We start from the raw sequence: 21,126 nt of genomic DNA on the forward strand, positions 1-21,126 counted from the left end.
CCTTGGCTACCGTTTATGCCAAGGTGACCCTTGAAACCATGCAACCATCTTCCACATCTACCACATTTTGTCAACAAAAAGGGGAATGGGTACAAAAAGTATCAAAATTTGAGTTCAAGCATTGAAATGAAAAATAAAAAAGTTTGCAAAATGCATCAAAGAAAAGAGGAGTACAAAAATAAGAGAACTCCTATGCTTCAAATATAAGCACCCTCGTTACTAATTGAGGTGGCTTTGAAAATGTTCAAAAATGCAAAAAGTTGAAATTGTCAAGCATCAAATGCCAAACATCAAGAAATGGCAAAAAAAAGTTGTTCTCAAATATCAAATGACACAAGAAATTGGGGGGGAATAACAACAACATCAAAAGCAAACTCCCATATGAAACTCAAAACACATTGATCCCTTTATCCATCGAATCCACTTTTGTGCATGGTAGAGAGGGGACGGCCCTTCTTCTTGTCTAGGCAAGAAGGGGAATTCCGCGATCCTCCAGTGTTTCTAACACCATAGGGAGACTACTCTTGACGAAAGCATTTAACGATTGAGGACAAAGGTACCCTAGCTTGACACAACTTGGAGGTGATTTATTGGTATCCTTCTAGGCTTAGTAGTTTGAAGAAACCGTATCTATAATGGAATGTGTACCCTTAGATTGTTTCCCTTTTAGATAATTTCCGCCACTTAGATGAGGAAAGTGGCTATTCATTTTTGTAAATGCATCCATCACTTGCTTTTGTGTGCTTAATGCTTGGATGTATCGCCATTTTGGCAAGCCCCACCTTGCCTTGCAAGAAGGCATCCTACCTCATGGTTGTCTTGTTGTGAGTTGAAGGGGTGGAGTGAGACCCGCTAATTGTCTCATATCGGTTATATTAGTAGGTTAGTTTAAATAAAGGTCCTAATTTTAGTCACCTCTTTACTCGGGACGAGCAAAGGTTCGGTTTGGGGATGTTTGATGTGACTCATATTTGAGCACATTTAGTCCCCGAATTAACCTCGTTCCCATGCTTTATAGCACATAATTGGGTCATTTACTATCTTTAATTTCCCATTTTGCATATTCTTTGAGGTTTTGTCTCCTTGGTAGGAATGAATTGCTAACCTTGCATTTACGAGGCGAAATGGAGCTAAATTGATCGCATCTAATGACCAAGCATCAAAGAGAAGACCAACACTAGAGACCTAAGTAGATAATAAAGTGAAATGGGCAATGATGAAAGGATCCTTGCATCCCCGACATGATCCTTGCGGATTGTTAAGGAGGAAAAGAAGAGAAGCTCTCTGCCCAGGAGCGGATCGAGCACGATCCGAGCGTCCCAGAACACCAGGATCCGAGTGGATCATTCCCAGGACGAGCGGATTGCAGTGCCAGAACCCGAGCGTCTTCCCTAGGATCCGAGCGGATCACAAGACAGAACAACCCGTGCCATACCACGAGGCGAGCGGACCGAGGCAGGACTAGCAAGAGGATCCGCTCATTTCCCTCGGAAGTAGCATTTCCTCAACTTTTCTTAGGGTGTTAATAGTCATTTAAGCCCTTAGTAACCCTAATCTTTGTACCTAATCTTTAGTATAAATACCCCTTTGTACTTCCTAGATTAGCATGATTCAAACATTCAACTCTTATGCTCTCTTAATCTATTCTTAATTTAGTTGTAATACAATTTCTCAATATTAATCACATCTTAATCTTTCCTTAATTTCTCTATTGCTCTTTCTTTATTTTGGGTAATTAGAAGATTATTTGGGTTTATTTGGAGGATTGACAACCTTCCATCAATCATCAAGTACTTCTATTATTCTTTCCTTTATTATTTGGAATAATCTTCATAGGTATAATTCTCTCTTAATCTTGTTTAATTTTTGTTAAATCACTTTTATTTATTCATCATGTTTTCCTTTGTTAGTATGATTGAAAACCTTATTAGCATGCTAAACTTGATCATAAGTGAGTAGTTTCCTTAGCTAGGGTTAATGGGGAATTAGGGGAAACAAACATGGGGAATGATTCATGCTTAATCTAATATGTTTTCATAATTAAATTGCTTGCTTGTTGTGATTTCAACTTATGCACATGTTATGTTTGATGAAATGTGAGCCTATGAATCCTTGCATTTTTTACCCATCACCTATCTTTTCAATGAGGCTTGTAAGCTTATAAATCAACTCGAGCCTCATTAGACCATGCATATAGTCGAATAGGAAGGATTAAGTCGACTTGTAGGTGTTGTACAATCTAATCGATTCGGCTCCGGGACCCAAACCTTCTTAGGGATTGTAAGATATACACTAACTCGATCCCATCACAACAATAAGTGTTTGCTATCTAATTGAGAACATGTTTGTATGATCAACCCCCATGAATCCCCTATGAACCCATGACACCCTAGTGCCTTTAATCAATTATTTACATCTCCTTTTAATTACCTTGCTTTGCTTTCATTACTTTACTTTTATTTTGTTAATTAGTTTAGACCAACTTCATCTCAACCCAAATTGTGACACCCTAAGACATAGCTATTTGCAATTGAGAATCCTACATCAATACCCGTCCCTTGGGATCCGACCTTTACTTACCTCTTTACTAAGAGTAGTTTGTGAAGTTATAAATATTGTTTTGGTTGGTAGCTTTTGACGACGAGTTTGAAATCCACACCAACTCTCGGTCGATGTTTTTCATAAAATCCATCTCTAGCCCCGGAACATAAGACTAGTCATAATATCCCGTTGAGACCAACCAAATTTTGCGTGTAATAACGTTTTATTACCCCACTTACCCAATGATAAATGAAGGCACCTCGGGAAAACCGAAACTACCCCAAATGTTACGGGGAGTCATGGGTCCTACTATTTGGTAAGGGTAATCTCAATTTTAAAATCAGTGAGAGGTCATGTCAATTTATTATCTATCAATTTTAAGTGAACTAAAAGACGAATTCTCGATAATTATAGTTGACACGGTCGATGACTCGATATGATATGCATGTGCTGTTATGGCGACTTGGCAATGCATGCAACATATTAAAAGAAATGCAAAGCAAATAATAATTTCCTAGTATGACTTTCCTAAAATAGAAAATCAAATAATCTATTACACAATCGGAAACCAACTCCTTTGGTCCCTTGAATCTTCAAGTGGCAAGCCTCCCAAGAACACCGTCTTTGTCGGAACGCCTTTCCGAATGGCACCTCTTGAAGGAACTCCGGATTTACAAATAATAATAATAAAATACATAGCTATTCCTATTATACATTTGTAATATGAAAAACTAGTAAAAATAAAAGTGATACGAGATCACATTAAATTACAACCGAATCAATATCCCTTTACATTACGGGTAATATCGATTTAAACTAAGGCCATACTAAGATAAAATTACATAGTTCAAAATTACATAAATAAAATATGACATTCAACAATGAAATATGCAGCATTATAATATGTGTCTATCATGCCAAATTATGTGCCAAATCGCCCTATTTAACTTATATCGATCATATAACCCGGTTTCATGGAAATTCACGACTTTTAACTTATTAAAATCGTAAATTAATACTAAAATCTAATTTTAGTCCAAGTTAATTATCCTAACACTTAGGTCTCAAAAATTAGTCATTACTCAATTTTTGACAATAATTCAACTTGATATAATTTTATGCTCATTTTGACCCCAAAATCATAACATTTATGAAATAAATCCAAATTTAATTACAATAATTTCAAAATTTAAATTTTAAATTTTTTGAACATTCTGGAATATATCCATGACACTCATAATTTCAAAAATCATGGTTAAAGTTTTCGAATTTATTTCGAGAGAAAAGTAGTTGCGATTTATCGGTTTTATCAAATAAAACATCTAAAGCATACAAAAATTAATCTAATCAATTTTACAACTTTAGATTTGATAAGTGGGATATAAATGCAACCTAAAATAATTTTCGCATGCCATGTAATTTGTTTTAGCTATTTTTGCTAAAATAGTCACTATTTATGTTATTTTTACTCTAAAAATTCATAAATCATGCAAAATGAATCAAGTTCATCTTAAGTTTTACACACAGTGAGTAAAATGTGCATGTGACAACATATTAAAATTTCATGGCCTGTTTCGAATTTTAACTATATTTAACCATTTTACCTCCATTTAATTCATTTTTATCTCATAAAAATCATAAATCATGCAAAATAAATCAAATTTATACGTACGAAATTTTACATACAATGGGTAAAATATGTATGTGAGGTCATATAAAAATTTCAAGGTCAGAGACTATGTTTAACTATTTTTAGCATTTTAAATACCATTTTAATCATAAAAATGTAATAAAATTACTAAAAATCATTAAAATGAGCAATAAAATACCATAAATTATAAAAATGACCTAAATACATTTTAGGACCAGAATATACAACATGCATTAATATTTCGTTGCTTTATCTAATAAATCACAAATTTTTAGTTTTAATTAAGTTACTAATAACTCAAAAAAACTATAAATCGATTATGCATGCAACATCCTATGCTCTGATACCAATTGTTAGGTTCATATACCTATTATTAGACTTTTATAATGGTGAACAAATTAATATTTTAATATGACTTCTTAAGATCTAGTGCATGCATAACTAAATTAGATATATAATAAGAAAACAATGGTTCTTACATTGTTGTTTTCGGATTTTTGGGCACAAAGAAGGTCTCCTACCTTCACTTGTTCTTGAGCTTAAATGTCAATGGAAGATCCTCCAACCTTGGTCTCAAATGTAGAAACCCTCCTCAAGAGATGCACCCAAGATTAGCCCTTATCACTACTAAATAATATTTGCTAGATATTTATTTAGTAGTCTACCTTAAAAATGACTACTAATACTTATATATTACATTAATAATATTAGTAGTATTTAAGAATAATTTAGATTAAAACTTCTCAAGTTTTAGAGAAAGAAAAATAAGTATGAGAGAAGAATTTTGCATGTGAACAATTATCAAATTAAGAGAACAATTTCTCTTAAAATGAAGAGGGAAAACCGGTGGGGGTTCCCTTTTTGGGGAACCTATGCATGCCCATATATTCTCACAATTGTTCTTAATAATGTCATAGGTATGCATGCCTATTAGACTAGGTAATAACGTTGCTCATTTTGTCTCAATAAACAAACAACCCACTAACCCCTAATTCCTTCAATTTTTCGGCACCCATAATGTAAAGGGTGGTCTATTTTATTTTTGTCATGTGTACTAATGTCACACATTATATATAATGCAACATGTACAAAATTTACTAATTAATTTTAATGCATATTTACAATTAAATATCATTATGTATATTAATTAATTATACATGACAATTAGTCTAGTAATTCGTAATTACATATTATAAAATGGACCATGGAAAAATAATTCATTCTAATCACAATTGTTTCATTAAACAAATTTTAGTAATAAAACATTTTAATTACTAAAACGAATCTTATTTAATCGAATTACAATAAGATACATATTTTCTCTCATAAATATAAATTGTTCTTATTTAAGGAATTAATTAACTTGTATCAATATACAACTAATTAACTTTACTGATTAGGGCATCATCCTATAGGTGTGACCTTAAGGGATCAACTGACCACCACCGTCCTACGACAGTAATGTCAAACTCTAGCAAGCCAATCGTTACCGATTAATGTTGGTCAGTTGATTATAATAGAATCATCCCTTGTGTATTCTTATTTGAGATTTACAAATGATATTCAAATTATGTGATCGCACTATTGTTGAGGACACTCACTCCAACATATTTTATCTAAAGTACTTTGGTTTGTCGTACTTTGTTATTCACTACCTCGGGAAATCGAGATGGTAACAGTCCTATTTATTTGGAAATGTCTTGCTAAAGGCTCCTGAATAAATGGGGATGTTACACTGTCACCAATTACTAAGTGAGGGTCTACGTCAACTCTTAACCTCTTTAAATACTTGATGAGCTTCCCTAGTACTATGAAGCTCGGTATATAACTCTTCCAACTCACATGTGCTTGATAATCGGCTAAAAAAGCGCATCAAAATGCCATTTTCTGCAAACCCAGTGTGATTACACTGAAGTATCAAATGCAGAGAAGTTGGTAGCAAGTAGCTCATAAGAGCACTCTATAAGCAAATAATGACAAGAGAAATGATATGCAAACGTGTATATGACATGAACTTATCAATAGTATATGACAAATAAATTCACAATTATTGAAAATCCATGATCACTTAGATAATCCACTCTTATTCTAGTTTGAATAGAGGTATTCGGTTCAAGTCATGAGAATGCAGCAATGTAAAACACATGAGAGAGCGCGCGCGTTTTATTGCTAGGGGTGTGCAATATTCAGCCCGAACCGGAAAGTTGGACCAAACTGGAATTGGAGTTAAAAATTCCGGGCCGATCTCCCCTCAAAGTTTCTTAAGGATTCTGATTTTCGAGCCATTGCGGTCCATCCCCGATATTTTCTAGTCTCGACAGAATTGGAAAATTAGGTCGCAATTTTATTGCGATCGACACTATAACTACGACAGAGCTTTGGTCACTAAACAACGCGTTTTTTACGACAGACATTATAAACTGTCGTAGAGCTTTGGTCATTAAACAACGCGTTTTTTTTGTAGTGGTGACTTGTGGTTAAGACGAGAACGAATAAATTGTTGCCCAATCGGTCCAATTCAAGACCAAATTTTTTGATTTGGTCTTCGGTTCAGTTTAGATCGGTGCACATTCGTATTTAACTCCAAGTGATCCTAGATTCCTAGCCGGCTCGAATCCTAACTACACCATATGGTTTACCCAAAAAAATAAATAAACTCACATAAAACGACGTCGTTTCAGCTCTTTGACAGTAATTAGTCCAAAATAACCTTTAATAAAACCCTCATAAGCCCATAAATAGCAATGACATTCACTTGGTTAGGCCGGAAGAAGAAGAAATGGAGGGGTAAAATTGGAAAGAGACGATGAATATAAATACGAAGGGTGGGTATGAAAATAAGAGGAGCAGAGGAGTTTCCGTTATCCATTTCTCTCTCTTTACATCACCCAATTTTTTTCACCCAAAAAAAAAAAAAGAAAAACCATTTTAAATATTTCGTTGAGGATATTTTTCGTCACATAAAAACACCCAATTTTTTCATCAAATATCCAAAATTAGGGTTTTTGATTCTTGCAAAAATCAAACAATTAATCACCATGATTTCTGATTCAATGGTCAATGCCTCAATTCCTAATGCTTCCAAAGATTTCAGCAAGAAGAAGCGTGTAATTTTCTCTCTTTCTTTTATTAAATTTTTATTTCTATCCGTATTTCTATAGTTGTTTCCTTTTTTATGTTATTCGTTGATTAATCTTGATATTATTGTGTAATTGATGTTTTTATGATGTGCATGTATTGATATATGCATGAAAGAAATTGTATTTGTATTTGTGTTTGATGTTCTGATTTATTCTGTTGTTTGTTTGTGTTTGGTAGGCGAATAGGTCGGCGAAGTTGAAGCAGTGTAAGCTCGATGCTCGTCGTGAGCAGTGGCTTTCTCAAGGTATGCATTTTGTCAACCTTATCATTTTCGTTTGTTTGATTTCTTGAATTTTGTATTTGTTTATACGGGGAAATGAATTTTCGCTATATTTCATGTGAATTTTTATGATTGTCATGAGTAGTAATATGAATGTCTGTTTCAACAGTGAAGAATTCAGCTTTGAAGGAAGAAGGGAGTGGTAACGGGGAGGTTAATGGGATGGCGATTGAGCCAAAAAAGGGGAAGGGGAAGGCGAAAGGGAAGGAGGGTTTTTCTAAGGGGGTAGAGGTGAGGAGTGTGAATGTGGTGTCGATTGACAACCACGACAGTGATTCGGAGGAGTCATCAATGGTGATTAGTCCGATGAGTTGTGTGAATGATTCGGGGAATCATTATGGCGAGAGTAGTGGTAGCAGTACTAGTCGCAGTAGCAGTGCGAGTAGTTTGAGTTTTGGCAGTGGAAGTATAACGGAGGAGGAGGAAGGTGGTGGGGTCGATTTTGGTGGTGATGATGGGTGTTTGGATGATTGGGAGGCGGTGGCCGATGCCCTGGTTGGCGATAAGACTAATGGCAAGCCAGGTCATGATGCTCATCACTCTGTTGATGAAAAGGCTACTCACGGGGAGAAAGGAAAGTCTGATAGTGTAGGAATTTCAGGTGGGGGTGAAGTGAATAGCAAAGCTTGGAGACCTGATGATGTGTCTAGACCTCAAAGTTTGCCCAACCTGTCCAAGCAGCGAAGTTTTCCTGCAAGTTCAGAGAGGCTTTCTTGCCATGGTTCGAATCCCTGGGTTCGTAAGATGCCTCCTCCTGTGCCCACTTCGTGTCCTATATGCTGTGAAGATTTGGACCTGACGGACTCAAATTTTCTCCCATGCCCTTGTGGGTTTCATTTGTGCCTTTTCTGTCACAAGCGGATTCTCGAGGAGGATGGTCGTTGTCCAGGTTGCAGGAAGCCGTATTCTTCAGAGGCAGTTGAGAAGGAGACAAATGTTTCAGGCGGTAGTCTAACAACTCGACTGGCTCGCTCATCTAGCATGTTTTCAAGGGTTTAGTACAGAGAAGTTTCTGTTTTGAGTCCTTATGTACGGTGAAACTCTCGTTTTGCTTTATGTCTATCAGTGGTTTGTCATCTAGTCTGATTTTAGTTGGTATATGAGGGTTATGTTTGTGGTTGTGAGCACCGGAGTCACCGAGCACACTTTTATATGAGTTTGGTTCTTATCTTTGTGGTGCTTTTACCGATTGTAGAGGAATTGATGCTGTTATGTGAATAGATAAGTGGTACAGATATTCATACAATAAAGTTCAGTACAATTCTTTTTTACCCCGGTACTTTGTTGGTGTTTTAATATACTATCTTATTACAGTATTTGAGCTTAAATTTGATAAAGCTCCTTAATTGTGTTAGACGACGTGTAAATTTCTCAGTTCAGAAAGCAGGACACCTAGTCGCTTCTCTGTCTCCTAGTGTACCGGATCTCTATTCGCTGAGCTTGATTTACGGGTTATTTCACCTTTATGTTAACAATTTGATATGATGCCTGCTATGGTTGTACTACATGAACTGTATGTACACCAGCACATGCTTGTAAGTCCTTTTTCTTTTTTCAAAGGTTCAGGAATCAGGTCTTCAAGCATCTTTAAATTGCTTATGTATCCACTTACAGTGCGCTTTGGCTCTAAAAACCATAAAGTTGTGGATAGAACAAGTTGTTATAACGGGATATTAGAGATAGAGCAGTGCCATGATCCTCCTGAAATATATGCTCTCGCCAAAGTTGTGGCATATGATTTGTTTTGTATTGCCAATCTGTTGAACTGGCTTATAAGATGTAAGGATAAAGGCAAGCAATTATGTTCTTTAATTGTACAATGATGACTTGGTTTATTGCTTGTAGAGTTACTGCGAGAAGGGTAAATAAACGAACATTCATCTGTAAGAAGTTATAGCGAGTACAGCTGCTTTCTCTTTGGATAAATTATGACCAATGCATTTGGCATGTTTGACTTTTAAAACTTCTTTTTCTTAAGGACCATATGTTTATTTGACGTGATTTTGTTTTGCTGGAGTTTATGTCACGAGGCTTAGTAGAATATTATTTCATCTTGTAGAAACTGATGTTTTCATATAGTGTAAGGTATGCGGCAATTGAAATGGAAACAAGAATATGGAGAGAAGACTAAACTGCCCAGTCATCAAACAATCGGAGAGGGTCTTCAATCCTGGTCTCATTTCAGCTAGTTGAGTCTTTATTCTTTACTCTTTATCGTATTTGAAATATTATTTACATTGATTTAAGAAAAGATAGACTACAACAGAGGAAAAGGCTTGCTTTTACACCTGTAATTCCTGTATGTCCAGTTTATAAGATAGATGACGGTGTTTATGAAATTGGACTGTTGGAGTGTTTTTGGCAAGGCTGACTCATTTCCTCGAAATATAAAATATTTTAGGCATTTGGTCAATATGTTAAAATATTTAGCTACGATTGATGATATGCACTTTGGTTTTCACTTTTACTACTGAGGTTATATTGTCTGGTGGAAGTAGAGCTCCTTGGCAGTGGAATTTGCTCTAGGGATACAGGATATATACTTTTACTACTGAGGACAGGCAAACAATGCATCAATTTTGCTTTCTGGTACTCTGTTTTATGTTAATTAGACATAATTTTTATTAAGTTGATGTTTGTCTTTCCACCTAAATTCACAAGCTCTTGATTTGAAACTTATCCATTTGTACAATTGTACATTTGTCATGGTGATTTGTCTCTCATTCAGGGCTGGGCTTACTTAGATAAGTATAATTTTTATGGGATAATGATTAATGAAATCCAATGAGGTAATAATGGTTCATAAAGGAAAGACATCTTGGCTGATGAGAGGGTTATGGTTAGTTGGTTACTCCATAGTTAAACATAGCCTTCCTAAGATCTTGCATTTTACTCGTATGAGTAATAGTTTGTTCCACCAAAACCCCTTTATTCCCTTTACCACCATTAGTTTTATCCGTCGTTCTATCTTTGATGCTTCCAGAATCTACTACTAATATGCACCTAGTCCATCCATGTATGGATACGCTTAGTTTCCCGTTTTGTTGCTGAGGAATGGTACTGTGATTACTGTTGTGGTTGCTCTGGCTCATTTTTGACATCATTGTTCAGTGATGGAACTTGTAGCTAAGAGTGATGACCACAGCTGTATCCCTTGCTTGGATACGCTTAGTTTCCCGTTTTGTTGCTGAGGAATGGTACTGTGATTACTGTTGTGGTTGCTCTGGCTCATTTTTGACATCATTGTTCAGTGATGGATCTTGTAGCTAAGAGTGATGACCACAGCTGTATCCCTTGCTTGGATACGCTTAGTTTCCCGTTTTGTTGCTGAGGAATGGTACTGTGATTACTGTTGTGGTTGCTCTGGCTCATTTTTGACATCATTGTTCAGTGATGGATCTTGTAGCTAAGAGTGATGACCACAGCTGTATCCCTTGCTTGGATGATTGGATGGAGAGAATTGGAGGGAAAGAGGGAGGGTAGGGGTACAAATCTCTTTACGTTTAGGAAACAGAGTTAAGAGGGAAATTGAATGGAGGGTAATGAATTAATCCATTTTCACCCCAGCTTAATCAAAATCCGTCAGTGTGTAAATGATTTGGAGGAAAACTCCATTAGTCTAGTAGCTTTTGTACTCAGATGGCCTTGTACATTTGTATTTATTGTGTCAGGTTACATGAGGATTCAGAAATCCTTTTTTTTTTTTTTTTTTTTTTTTTTTTTTTTGTGAGAACTTTTTCGCAAAAGGTTTTGTTTATGGGTGTATAATCTTTTGCAAATGTTGCGAATAAATGGTTCAAACCATTCCTGTTAAGAGAATGGTATTTGCTTTTTAGTTCCTGATGATAAATTTTGGAATTCGTCAAGAGCATGAAATGAATCGTAATAACTGAGGTTATTGTAGCTATGAAGGCTCAGCTTCTTTTTTGTTACTCCGTACATTATTGTCTCCGAAGGAAATAATGTTTTGGCATAAAGAAGGAATGATTAAGGTTGATCTTTATTTCCTTCCTCAACTGGACAAGAAGCTCTCATTAATAAGAGGATATGTTTGGTATATAACAGTGTATTTGAAATGACACTAAAACTTGGGAGAGACGGTCTCTCACTAAGTTATTGAGAGACCAATCTTTCGTACCCTTTTATTTGTATTTCGTACCCTTTTTGTTGTTGATCGTAACATAGTAATTTTGTACCTATTTACATAATAAATGTACCTATTTTATTATTAATCACGATTTGTAACTATTTTATTACCTTTAGTACCACTTTTTCTTAAAATTGTACAATGGTCTCTCAATAAAGCTTATTAAGAGACCGTCTCTCAGGAGACCTACTCAATGAAATGATATCATGCCCAAAATTAATTAATTATTTGATGATGCACTATATATATATATATATATATATATATATATATATATATATATATATATATAGGGTCAGGATCCGGTGAGAACCACCAACATAATGAGAACCGTGAGAACCTTACTAAATCATCATCAAATCTTGTTCCGAAAGTTTTGATGGATCATTTACCCTTAGTTTAGTTTATTCAAGCACATTTTTTAGCATACCTAAACAAAATTTATCGATTTTATTAACAATATTCAAACTTAATGTAAAAAATACAATTAAGTATACTAAAATAGCTATTGATGCAGTACAAAAAGAAAAAAGACAAATACTTTCTCTCACTAAATTTTTCTCTCTAAAAAATCCCCCAAAAAATCCCCAAACTTTTCATCTTGTTCCATCACTAACCTCCTACCCCTTCACCTTCCCCTATATTTCTATTGCCTCTCCGGGGATGTGGCCATGCTTTGGCCCATCTCCGGAGGTTGGACCTTCACCTCTGATTAGACCTCTCGTCTTTGATTCCCGGTTGTCTTCTCCGGATGGGTTTTCGTTTCGCCGATATCGTCACCGATCAAATTGTAGTTTCGTCCTGTTCTGTTTTCCCATGTCGGATCGTCGTTTTCTTTGGACAGCTTCCGTACGGCTTTCCTTAAAAATTGTACCACAAGGACCAAAGGAATTGCATCCTTTGATTTTACAGTAGCATATTTACAGTAATATGTTAGATTGCTAGTGGGATTTTCGTAAGTTGTATGGTCTTCATCGCTGCCGTTTCCGATCCTCATCCGGGTTCTTGATGGTCTTGCATGCCCCTTTGTGGTTCACGGACTTTGTGTTGGTGGTCCGTTTATGGTTCATTTTGCATGCATCTGACCATTTGGCATCCTCGTCCCTCCGTTCCCTTGTCCTGTCATCGTCGGTCTGGATTCCAATTCAGTGGTGATCCCCCCATTCCCCCCACCCCTGGTTTGGCTTCCTTGGTTTGTGTGTGTCTATGTGGTCGTGTTTTGGGTTAGATTTGGTGATCCCCCCATTCCCCCCACCAATCGGTCCCTTTCTCATTTTCACTAGTGTTTGTCAGTATTGTCTTTTAGCTTGGTTTGGTTGCATGTACGGCGGTGGTCCTGGGAGGTGTCGTTTGGTGAAACGGGTGTCTTTTCGGTCTTGCATGCCCCCTTGATTGTCGGGTCTTTAGGTTCTCGGTCTCTTTGGGTGTGTCTGTCCTTCTTGTGTTCCTTTTGGGGATTTGGTGTTTTCCGGGTGTTTGTTGTTTGTGTTTTATGCTTCGTCATGGGTCTTTGTGGAGGTTATGATTTGATCTTGGTGACATGGTTGAGACTTATTCATCTGTTGATTGACACTGGCGTCATGGTTGGGTCTTATTGAGTGTTTATTGTGTTGGTCTGGGTAGTATCAATATAGGTCCGGTTGTGTGGTGTTGGGTAGGTTGGTTGTGGTGGTTGTCTTCTCCTTTTTCCATGTTATCGGTTATAAGTGTCATGTTTACTTGTTCTCTTTGCTTACTATGTTCATCAATAAAAGTCTCCTTTAGGAAGTGTCTCCTCGTATGGTCTAGGGTGTCCTGCCCCTCTACCATTTGGGATTTATGTCAAGTGTGGGTTGGATTCGTTAAAAGCCGGTGCCTTTTCGAATCTGTGGCTAGGAGATTGGTTGAGGGTTTGTCCTTGTTCTCATCTTTCGCATCTTTGGTTTTCTCGGGCAATTTGGTCTTATGATCACAGGGTTCAATCTCTATGGTGTAGGAGAGTTATCTCCATCGATGGCAGACTTCGTCGTCTTGCTTTTCACCTTTTCTTTCTACGTTCTTTTCGCAAGAGCGTAAGTACACCTTGTTATTGTCACCCTGCGGCTTGTACGTATCAACGGTTTACGAAGTCGGTTGTCTTTGGTGAAGTCGAAGTCGTTCACTCACTTGTTGCCAATTTCCCGTTGTTTCTCATACTGCTTTAGTTTCTTTACTTTGTCTTACTACTGCTGTATTATTTTTAAATAACGGATGTATCATGGGCTCAGAGAGCCTAAACATTATGTAATACATCTTTTCACCATTGTCAAAAAAAAAAAAAAGCTATCGATGCAGTAAAACGAATATTACGTGCATGAAAATTGTTACATGCATGAAAATGAGTACTAGATGCATGGAAATAACGAGCGCTAGATGCACGAAATCGAGTTATCGGTGCATGAATATTGTTAGTTAAATGAAAATGAGTAGCAGGTGCACGAAAATTAATAAAATGAAAGTCGCTTCGATTTCCGTAAATAGTTTATACTTTTAGGACCAAGAAATAAGTTATCTAACCATAAAATTCTATGCCGAATCCAAATGTCTTTATTTTTTAAAGAAAGTATCCGTAAGGTGGAGTTCTCACGGTTCTCATTATCTTGGTGGTTCTCACAGATCTCAATTCTATATATATATATATATATATATATATATATATATATATATATATATATATATGAGTTTTTCTAGTGTGACATGGAAACACAGCTCTTCATTGGAATTGACATGACTCCAGTTTTGACACTAAACTTGAAGGTCGCGGCTCACAGTAATCTAACACAACGATTATACAATCATGGTCCTTAACACCTCCATATTCAAATCAAATATATTGCACAAAAAAACAAATAATCAGCAGGATAATTTTTACTCATTCATGTTGAGACTTGAGAGTTCACACAAGGACTAGAATGAAAATAGCAGCAAAATTACACTCACACAACCTTGGAGATGATGTTGAGCCAAAATGTTAATTGATGTTGCCTTGTGGAGTTGTGGGGATACTTCGATCCACAAAGGCAATCTATTGGCCGCGGTGTTGCTCCTTGGCCGGTCTATTTCTGTGCTGCTCCATCTCTAATCCCATTGGCCATTAGGATGGCTTCTTAGCAGATTTGAAAAAACATACTGACCCACAGATTAGGAGGGACGACGGGACATTCACTTTCTTCATCTAGAAAATCATCTTTTCTATTGGCTCTACTCCAACATCTTATTTCCTCTTTCATCACCCAACATTTCTGCGTGCTCTATCACGCCAAGAACCTTGTTGCTTAGATAGCACCTGTTAAATGAATTGTCATGACTAGTTCACTTTGATTGTGTCTTGTATGTCAACGCTTCGACGTTCTGACTAGACGGGACACTTAAACGATTTATTTTAGGCTAAATATGAAAACTTTACATAATTTAGCTGTGCCCGACACTTATTGGATATTATGACAAGATAAAGCTTTTTGTACGATCTAGTTTATAGATAGCTTTTTGTACGATCTAGTTTACAAGCTGGATATTTGTACGATCTAGTATTCTAGTTTACAAGCTGGCCCCGGAATTTAAGTGCTTACCTTCTCATTTAGGAGACTGCTAGCTGGTTCGGCTTTAGTATCATTGGTCAATTTGTTTCCATTTTCGCTTTCGTCTTCGCTTTCTGGAATTTGGGATGGTTGAGGGGCAGGAACTCCAAACATGGCTAAATCATGAGCGTTCCTAATTTCGTCCTCTCTTTTACCCTATATATACAGACGATACTTCCATAATGATTAGTTTGTGATTATTTTGTTTCTCCAAGATTCATTGCACCAAAATGACAACAAAAATATAAACCAAATTCGCGATTACCTCCAATGACGCAAATCGAAAGCTTTGACCAATACGTTTGGACACAGCTGCATCATCATCAGCAGCTGCCGGTAGGACGGAAAACAAGGTCAGTGTTAAAAAATGATAAAAAAGAAAAACATCAGCAGACAATAAAGTATATAGGCTATTAAACCGATTGCAATTCTTTCCATATTAAAGTAACCATCATTAAAGACATTCTCTGCGCAATTTTCATAATGGTTATCCAGACAGAATCTATCAATATCGTTTTATCGGCTTTTCTGAACCTAGAAATTTTCTCAATTAAAAGGAAGTGAGAAATTTCTATGTTTCAAGATCACAAGCATAAAAACATGTCTGTCACAGCAGCATCATCAAACAGAATAATATACCCAACAAGTTGCAACCATGGGAACCGGGGTTTGAAAAATACAGCCTCAGAAATCCAATATTTTACCTTCATGTTCTTCATCTTCTACAGGGGCATCTTTGTTGAAATCAAAACGTTCCCATTGTGAACCAGCACCCATTTCTTCATCATTTTCAGCTACAGGAGAAAAAACAAAAGCATCATTGACGTCATCCACACTTTGAATGAAGAGCAACATAGAAGCACTTTCATATTGGAAACAAGAAAAGATATGAGAAGGAAGCTACTATCTCTAAGCTATACACTAAATCTAATACAACTACGGGTGAACCCGAGTTTGTAGCTGGACTCAACCTTGGGTCGGATACTGCACACAGGTCAGCAGAAAATATATCTCTAGGTATTTCTTAAGCACAACCAGGTATACACATTTGTCACTCTATGAGCACGCTCACAATGTCTTGAATAAAAAAATATGGCTAAGAGGCATCTTGAAGTCACAGGCCAAGGCCTCTAAATTGCTGAAGCCTAGATGGCCAGCAGACCACATCTCGTAGCCAAAGCATTTAATAATACTAGAGCTCTAAATACAAATAACCAGCATACAGACATACAGTTCATGACTCAATAGAGCTCTAATTTTTTAAGCAAAGGCTTCGTTTCACTATAACCATCAGGCATTGAATATGGTAGGCTTACAGCTCATTGTAAGTATCCCACCAATTCTAGATATTCAATCGAGTAAACAGCAGCTAAAAAGAAGCTAGAAATAAGTAATAAACTAAAGTGGTGAAATGACATACCAGTTTGCGAGAGCTGAAGTTTCATTTTAGCCTTAACTTTTTCTGCAGGTGTCTGTTCAGAATGAATAAATTATGAATTATTTCATTTTGACCAATACATCATACAGAAGCACCTATAGGTACATGAGACGACAAATACAGTAACAAAACAAAAGATAAAAAAAAAAACCGATTTAACCTTAAACCTTGATATACTAAGGGGTCGCCTGGATTGCCAGTAATAGGCCTGAAAAATTAAGGGGTAATCATTGTGAGTCAGAAAAAGAGGTTTGGTAGAGGCTTATTTATTAGGCAAGTAACTTTTCCTCCTTTGAAGGAGTAATGCATTACTGACCTCCACCTTCCGTAATAGTTACTGGAGGAACACAATTTTGTGATTTTCTCATATTCCTCTACTTTTTGCACTGATTTGACTCATAACCCAGTAGATATTACCTCAACTTGCCAAACCTCACATACAGGAAAAATTTCCTCCACAATGAAATTCTTGAGTAATTATGACCCCATTAAAATCTCCCCCTCAAAAATGAAGTGGATTCCAGGCGACCCCTAAGGGCTTGCTTGGGATGGGAGTAATTATTAAGGGAGTAATGGGAGCTAAAATAAGAAGAAATGGGAGGAGATTGGTGTTTTGTGGTGGTTGTGGAGGGTGGAAAGAGGAGGTGAGGGAGGAACTATTACCTCTATATGGAGGTAATAATTACTTGGAGGGGGAGGTGGGTAACAATTACTCCCTTAATGGAGGGACTATTACACTATATTTCCCCATTTCTATCTATTTCTATTTTCAAACCCCATCCCTTCCCTCCATTTTTTAGTTCATTTTAGCTCTATTACTCCCTTAATAATTACTCCCATCCCAAACAAGCCCTAAAGAGTACAGAATTTGCACAAGTTCCACAAATGTCCAACAGAGAAACAAACACTTCAATGAGATTTTAAAACATCTTCAGTTAGGAAATACCATGAAGTACAAGAGAGTGATTCTTTTAAAGAGAAAGCATGTGATAGATTATAACGAAATACAAGGTACTAATGTACTATGTGCCTGCATGATGAGACTCGCAGCGGGAAGCTGATTAGAAAAGAAGAGAGGAAGAGTAATGGCGAGATGCTTGTGTATGATGTGGTGCTGGCAATCATAAATTTTTAGGAATACAATATTAGAGAGAACCGACTCATAACATCATTCTGAATCTCCTCTCTTTCATTATGACATCAGTTCTCTGTCCCTCATTAAGCTCACTCACAGGCAGATAAAATAGAAAATCTCAAAACTATATAACAAACCATGAGCACCACCATATGATGCAAAACATACCAGGCCAATATTCACACAATACTCAGCCCACATTCATACACTAACCCACAACCGAAAGAAAAGCAAACTTTGGCATAGTAATTCAAACTCGGTGAAAACGGAAGTCATGGCAATCAAGATAATTGATGTGAATACGGTACGATGCTTCAAATAAAAATTCTACGGGGAAATACCGTATCACGAAATGCAAAAAAATAAAAATAAAAAAACGGAAGGGTAGCTTGAGGCACACGGTCAAGCTTGGGAAAAAGGAGAAAAAAAGATCAATGCACCATCATTTAATCCTTTCCTAGTTATTTGTATTTGTTTCTAGTTTTTGTTGTAGTTTTAATTTTCCATAAGCATTTAAATAAACTTGTAGAAAACTAGGATAGATTAAATTAGCTTTGGAATTATGGGTCAAAGAAGGCATTAAAGCCCTCTTGATGAACCGTGTAAATAGGCTATATAAGGCCTATTTGGTGTGTTTTATTTTTCATATGTTGTTTGATAAAAATTGAGTTAATTCTCTAAAATCTTGTCTTGGTTATTTGTGTCGTTACACAAGTACTTTGGCTTAAGAGGTCGAAACGCGTATTTCGAACCTTGCTTAAACGAGGGACGTGCTCCTTAGTTTGAGTCGAGTTATTCGACGAGTATCGGATAATTCAAATATTGGCGTGGTTATAGGTCTAACCGCGACAAATATCCTTTCTTTTCCCCTTATTTTCAAAAAGCTAAAAAAATACAAAATTCAAAATGTCGAGTCAAAATCACGAGTCTTCCGCTTCCGCTAAATTCACATCAGTAATTCAAACTCGGTGTAAACGGAAGTCATGGCAATCAAGATAATTGAGCATATATACGTATTGCCAATCCAAATGATAGTGAAACCCTCTGCATAGAAGCGGGAAGTTACAACAATAATAACAAAGATGATCACATCAGATTACAAAACTGCAACATCCAAATGATACAAAGACTATCCTACTTTAACTAAGCATTATGACAACAAAAGCAGCAACAACACATGAGAGTCATGAAGAAAACATGGAAAATGATTAAGAAAATGTTAATTCAGTATAAATAAAGTAAAAGAAAAGATACCATGTTATGATAGCCATGAATCAAGTTGGCATAATCAAGCACCCCATTCCCATCCTTTTTAAGCACTCCCCTTTTCCTCCTTCCACCATCATCGCTTCCTCTCTCAGAATGTCGCCGCGGTGGTGACAAACTCCTACTTCTCCTCCTGTCCCTTCTTCTATCCCTATCCCTGTCCCTCCTTTCTCGACTCGAAGACCGATACCTTCTACTCTCCCTCTCTCTGCTCCTACTCCTATGCCTATCCCTATGCCTATCCCTATCCCTGTCTCTACTGGAAACCCTAACCCTAACATCTTCGTCGGTGGAAGGGGGTTTCTTCTTAAGTTTGTTTTGGATATTGAGGATCTGGGATTGTTTCTCAAGGTGTGAAGAGTGCGATGGGGAAGATGCTTTGACGAAATTGGTGAGAAATGCGGAACCGCGAGGCGGTGGTGATGACGGAGTGGGGTTGTCGGAGAAGCCGAGACCTTGTTTGAATCTGGCAGCGCCGCTTCCTTTCTCAGATAGTTCCTTGTAGTATGCTGCTGCTTTTTCTTCTTCCATTCTAAAACGCTCGTCTCTCCTCTCAACTTCCACCTTTGCTCTAAAACGCTCGTCTCTCCTCTCAACTTCCACCTTTACTTTTCATTTTGGGATATTCTCTCGTGTACCCCTCAACTTTTTCATTTTCTACGATATACCCTTCTTTTCATGCAAAAAAACTTTGACCGTCAATAACTCTTGGCTACAAGTTTAGAATACGATAAATTTTGTTTCCACATTGGCCGTCTTTAACAGGTCTTCAGTTTGAGAAAAAATTCACCGACGTCTCAACTCGTAGTCGGGAATTATGGTCGGTCAAAGTTTATTCGTTAAAAAATGTTTGACCAACCATAACTACCGGCTACGAGTTCAAAATGTGGTGTTTTTTTTTTTCAAATTCAAGGCCTTGACGAGATAATTTGTTTGAAAAAAAAAATTACCATTTTCTGAACTCGTAACAGAGAATTACTGTCGGTCAACGTTTTTTTGTGAAAAACGAGGGGTACACCTTAGAAAACGAAAAAGTTCAAGGGTACACGAGAGAATATCCCTTTCATTTTTGCGGTTGGGATTACTTCTCCTATTGCACACTATTTTAGATCTTAGGCCCCGTTTAAGTCGGTCCTTTAAGTTAGGTTCAAAAGAATTCGGCAAAATTGAGTTAAGTTCAACTTCTATAAATTAAGTTAGGTTCAACAAAAGTAAGTTAAGCAAAATTAAGTTCAATTATCAAAAACCTTGAATACAAGCAAAATTCGAAGATTTTAAAAAACTATCGTTCTTCTAGGGTTTCCTGTGGGGATTTTGTCTAGGCTTGTCTTTAGTTTTTATCCTTTATTTCTAAAGGTTTTCTCCTTACTCCTTGTGGGGTTAGGGTTTTTTATTGCACTGGTGACATATTTTCTCGCCAGTTTTTGCTCTCATGAAGGAATCAAGCACTTTTATGGCGGCGTGCAGGAAAGGAATGAGTGGATGAAGTCGTGTTGGTGAACGATGGATATTTCGTGTGGGATGATCATCAGGAGAAGGAGCGGACAGAGTTGCTGCTCGTGGGACGACTATGGACAACTAAATCGATTAACACACGAGTAACAATTGACACCCGGTTGAAGGTATGTAATCCTACTGGAGCTATTATAGGCAATATTATTGACGCAAAAGATAAAATTTTTGTGTTTCGATTTTCGAATGACCGAGATAAGACCCGGGTTCTTGAGGGCCAATCATGGCACTTTGATAGAGTTGTGTGGTGTTTTGGAGAACCTTGTGCGACAGGGGTTTTGGCGGCTACCCCCTTATTTCATGTTCGGTTTTGGGCGCAATTTATGATTTACCCATTAGAGGGCGCTCAAACGAAACAAATATACGTTATTTGGGTAGTCAGTTATGGAATTATGTTTGATTGTTCCAAATCCTGAGAT

General features: G+C 36.9%; 2 protein-coding genes across 2 annotated transcripts; one reads left to right on the forward strand and one right to left on the reverse strand.

Moving 5' to 3' along the window:
- The first annotated feature begins 7,030 nt into the window (after positions 1–7,030).
- LOC141609427 (uncharacterized) lies at positions 7,031–8,888 on the forward strand. The gene is made up of 3 exons (XM_074428476.1): positions 7,031–7,299; positions 7,511–7,577; positions 7,723–8,888. Exons 1-3 carry the CDS (start codon positions 7,231–7,233, stop codon positions 8,610–8,612), a joined length of 1,026 nt encoding a protein of 341 aa, XP_074284577.1. The 5' UTR covers positions 7,031–7,230; the 3' UTR covers positions 8,613–8,888.
- A 5,688-nt stretch (positions 8,889–14,576) lies between these two features.
- On the reverse strand, positions 14,577–19,787 carry LOC141609436 (uncharacterized). Its single transcript, XM_074428487.1, has 6 exons — positions 19,184–19,787; positions 16,777–16,828; positions 16,061–16,150; positions 15,622–15,686; positions 15,348–15,512; positions 14,577–15,064 (listed from the first exon to the last, which is right to left on the reverse strand). Exons 1-6 carry the CDS (start codon positions 19,724–19,726, stop codon positions 15,008–15,010), a joined length of 972 nt encoding a protein of 323 aa, XP_074284588.1. The 5' UTR covers positions 19,727–19,787; the 3' UTR covers positions 14,577–15,007.
- Positions 19,788–21,126: the final 1,339 nt, after the last annotated feature.

The sequence above is a fragment of the Silene latifolia genome, chromosome 1, assembly GCF_048544455.1.
Source record: "Silene latifolia isolate original U9 population chromosome 1, ASM4854445v1, whole genome shotgun sequence".
Lineage (NCBI taxonomy): Eukaryota > Viridiplantae > Streptophyta > Magnoliopsida > Caryophyllales > Caryophyllaceae > Silene > Silene latifolia.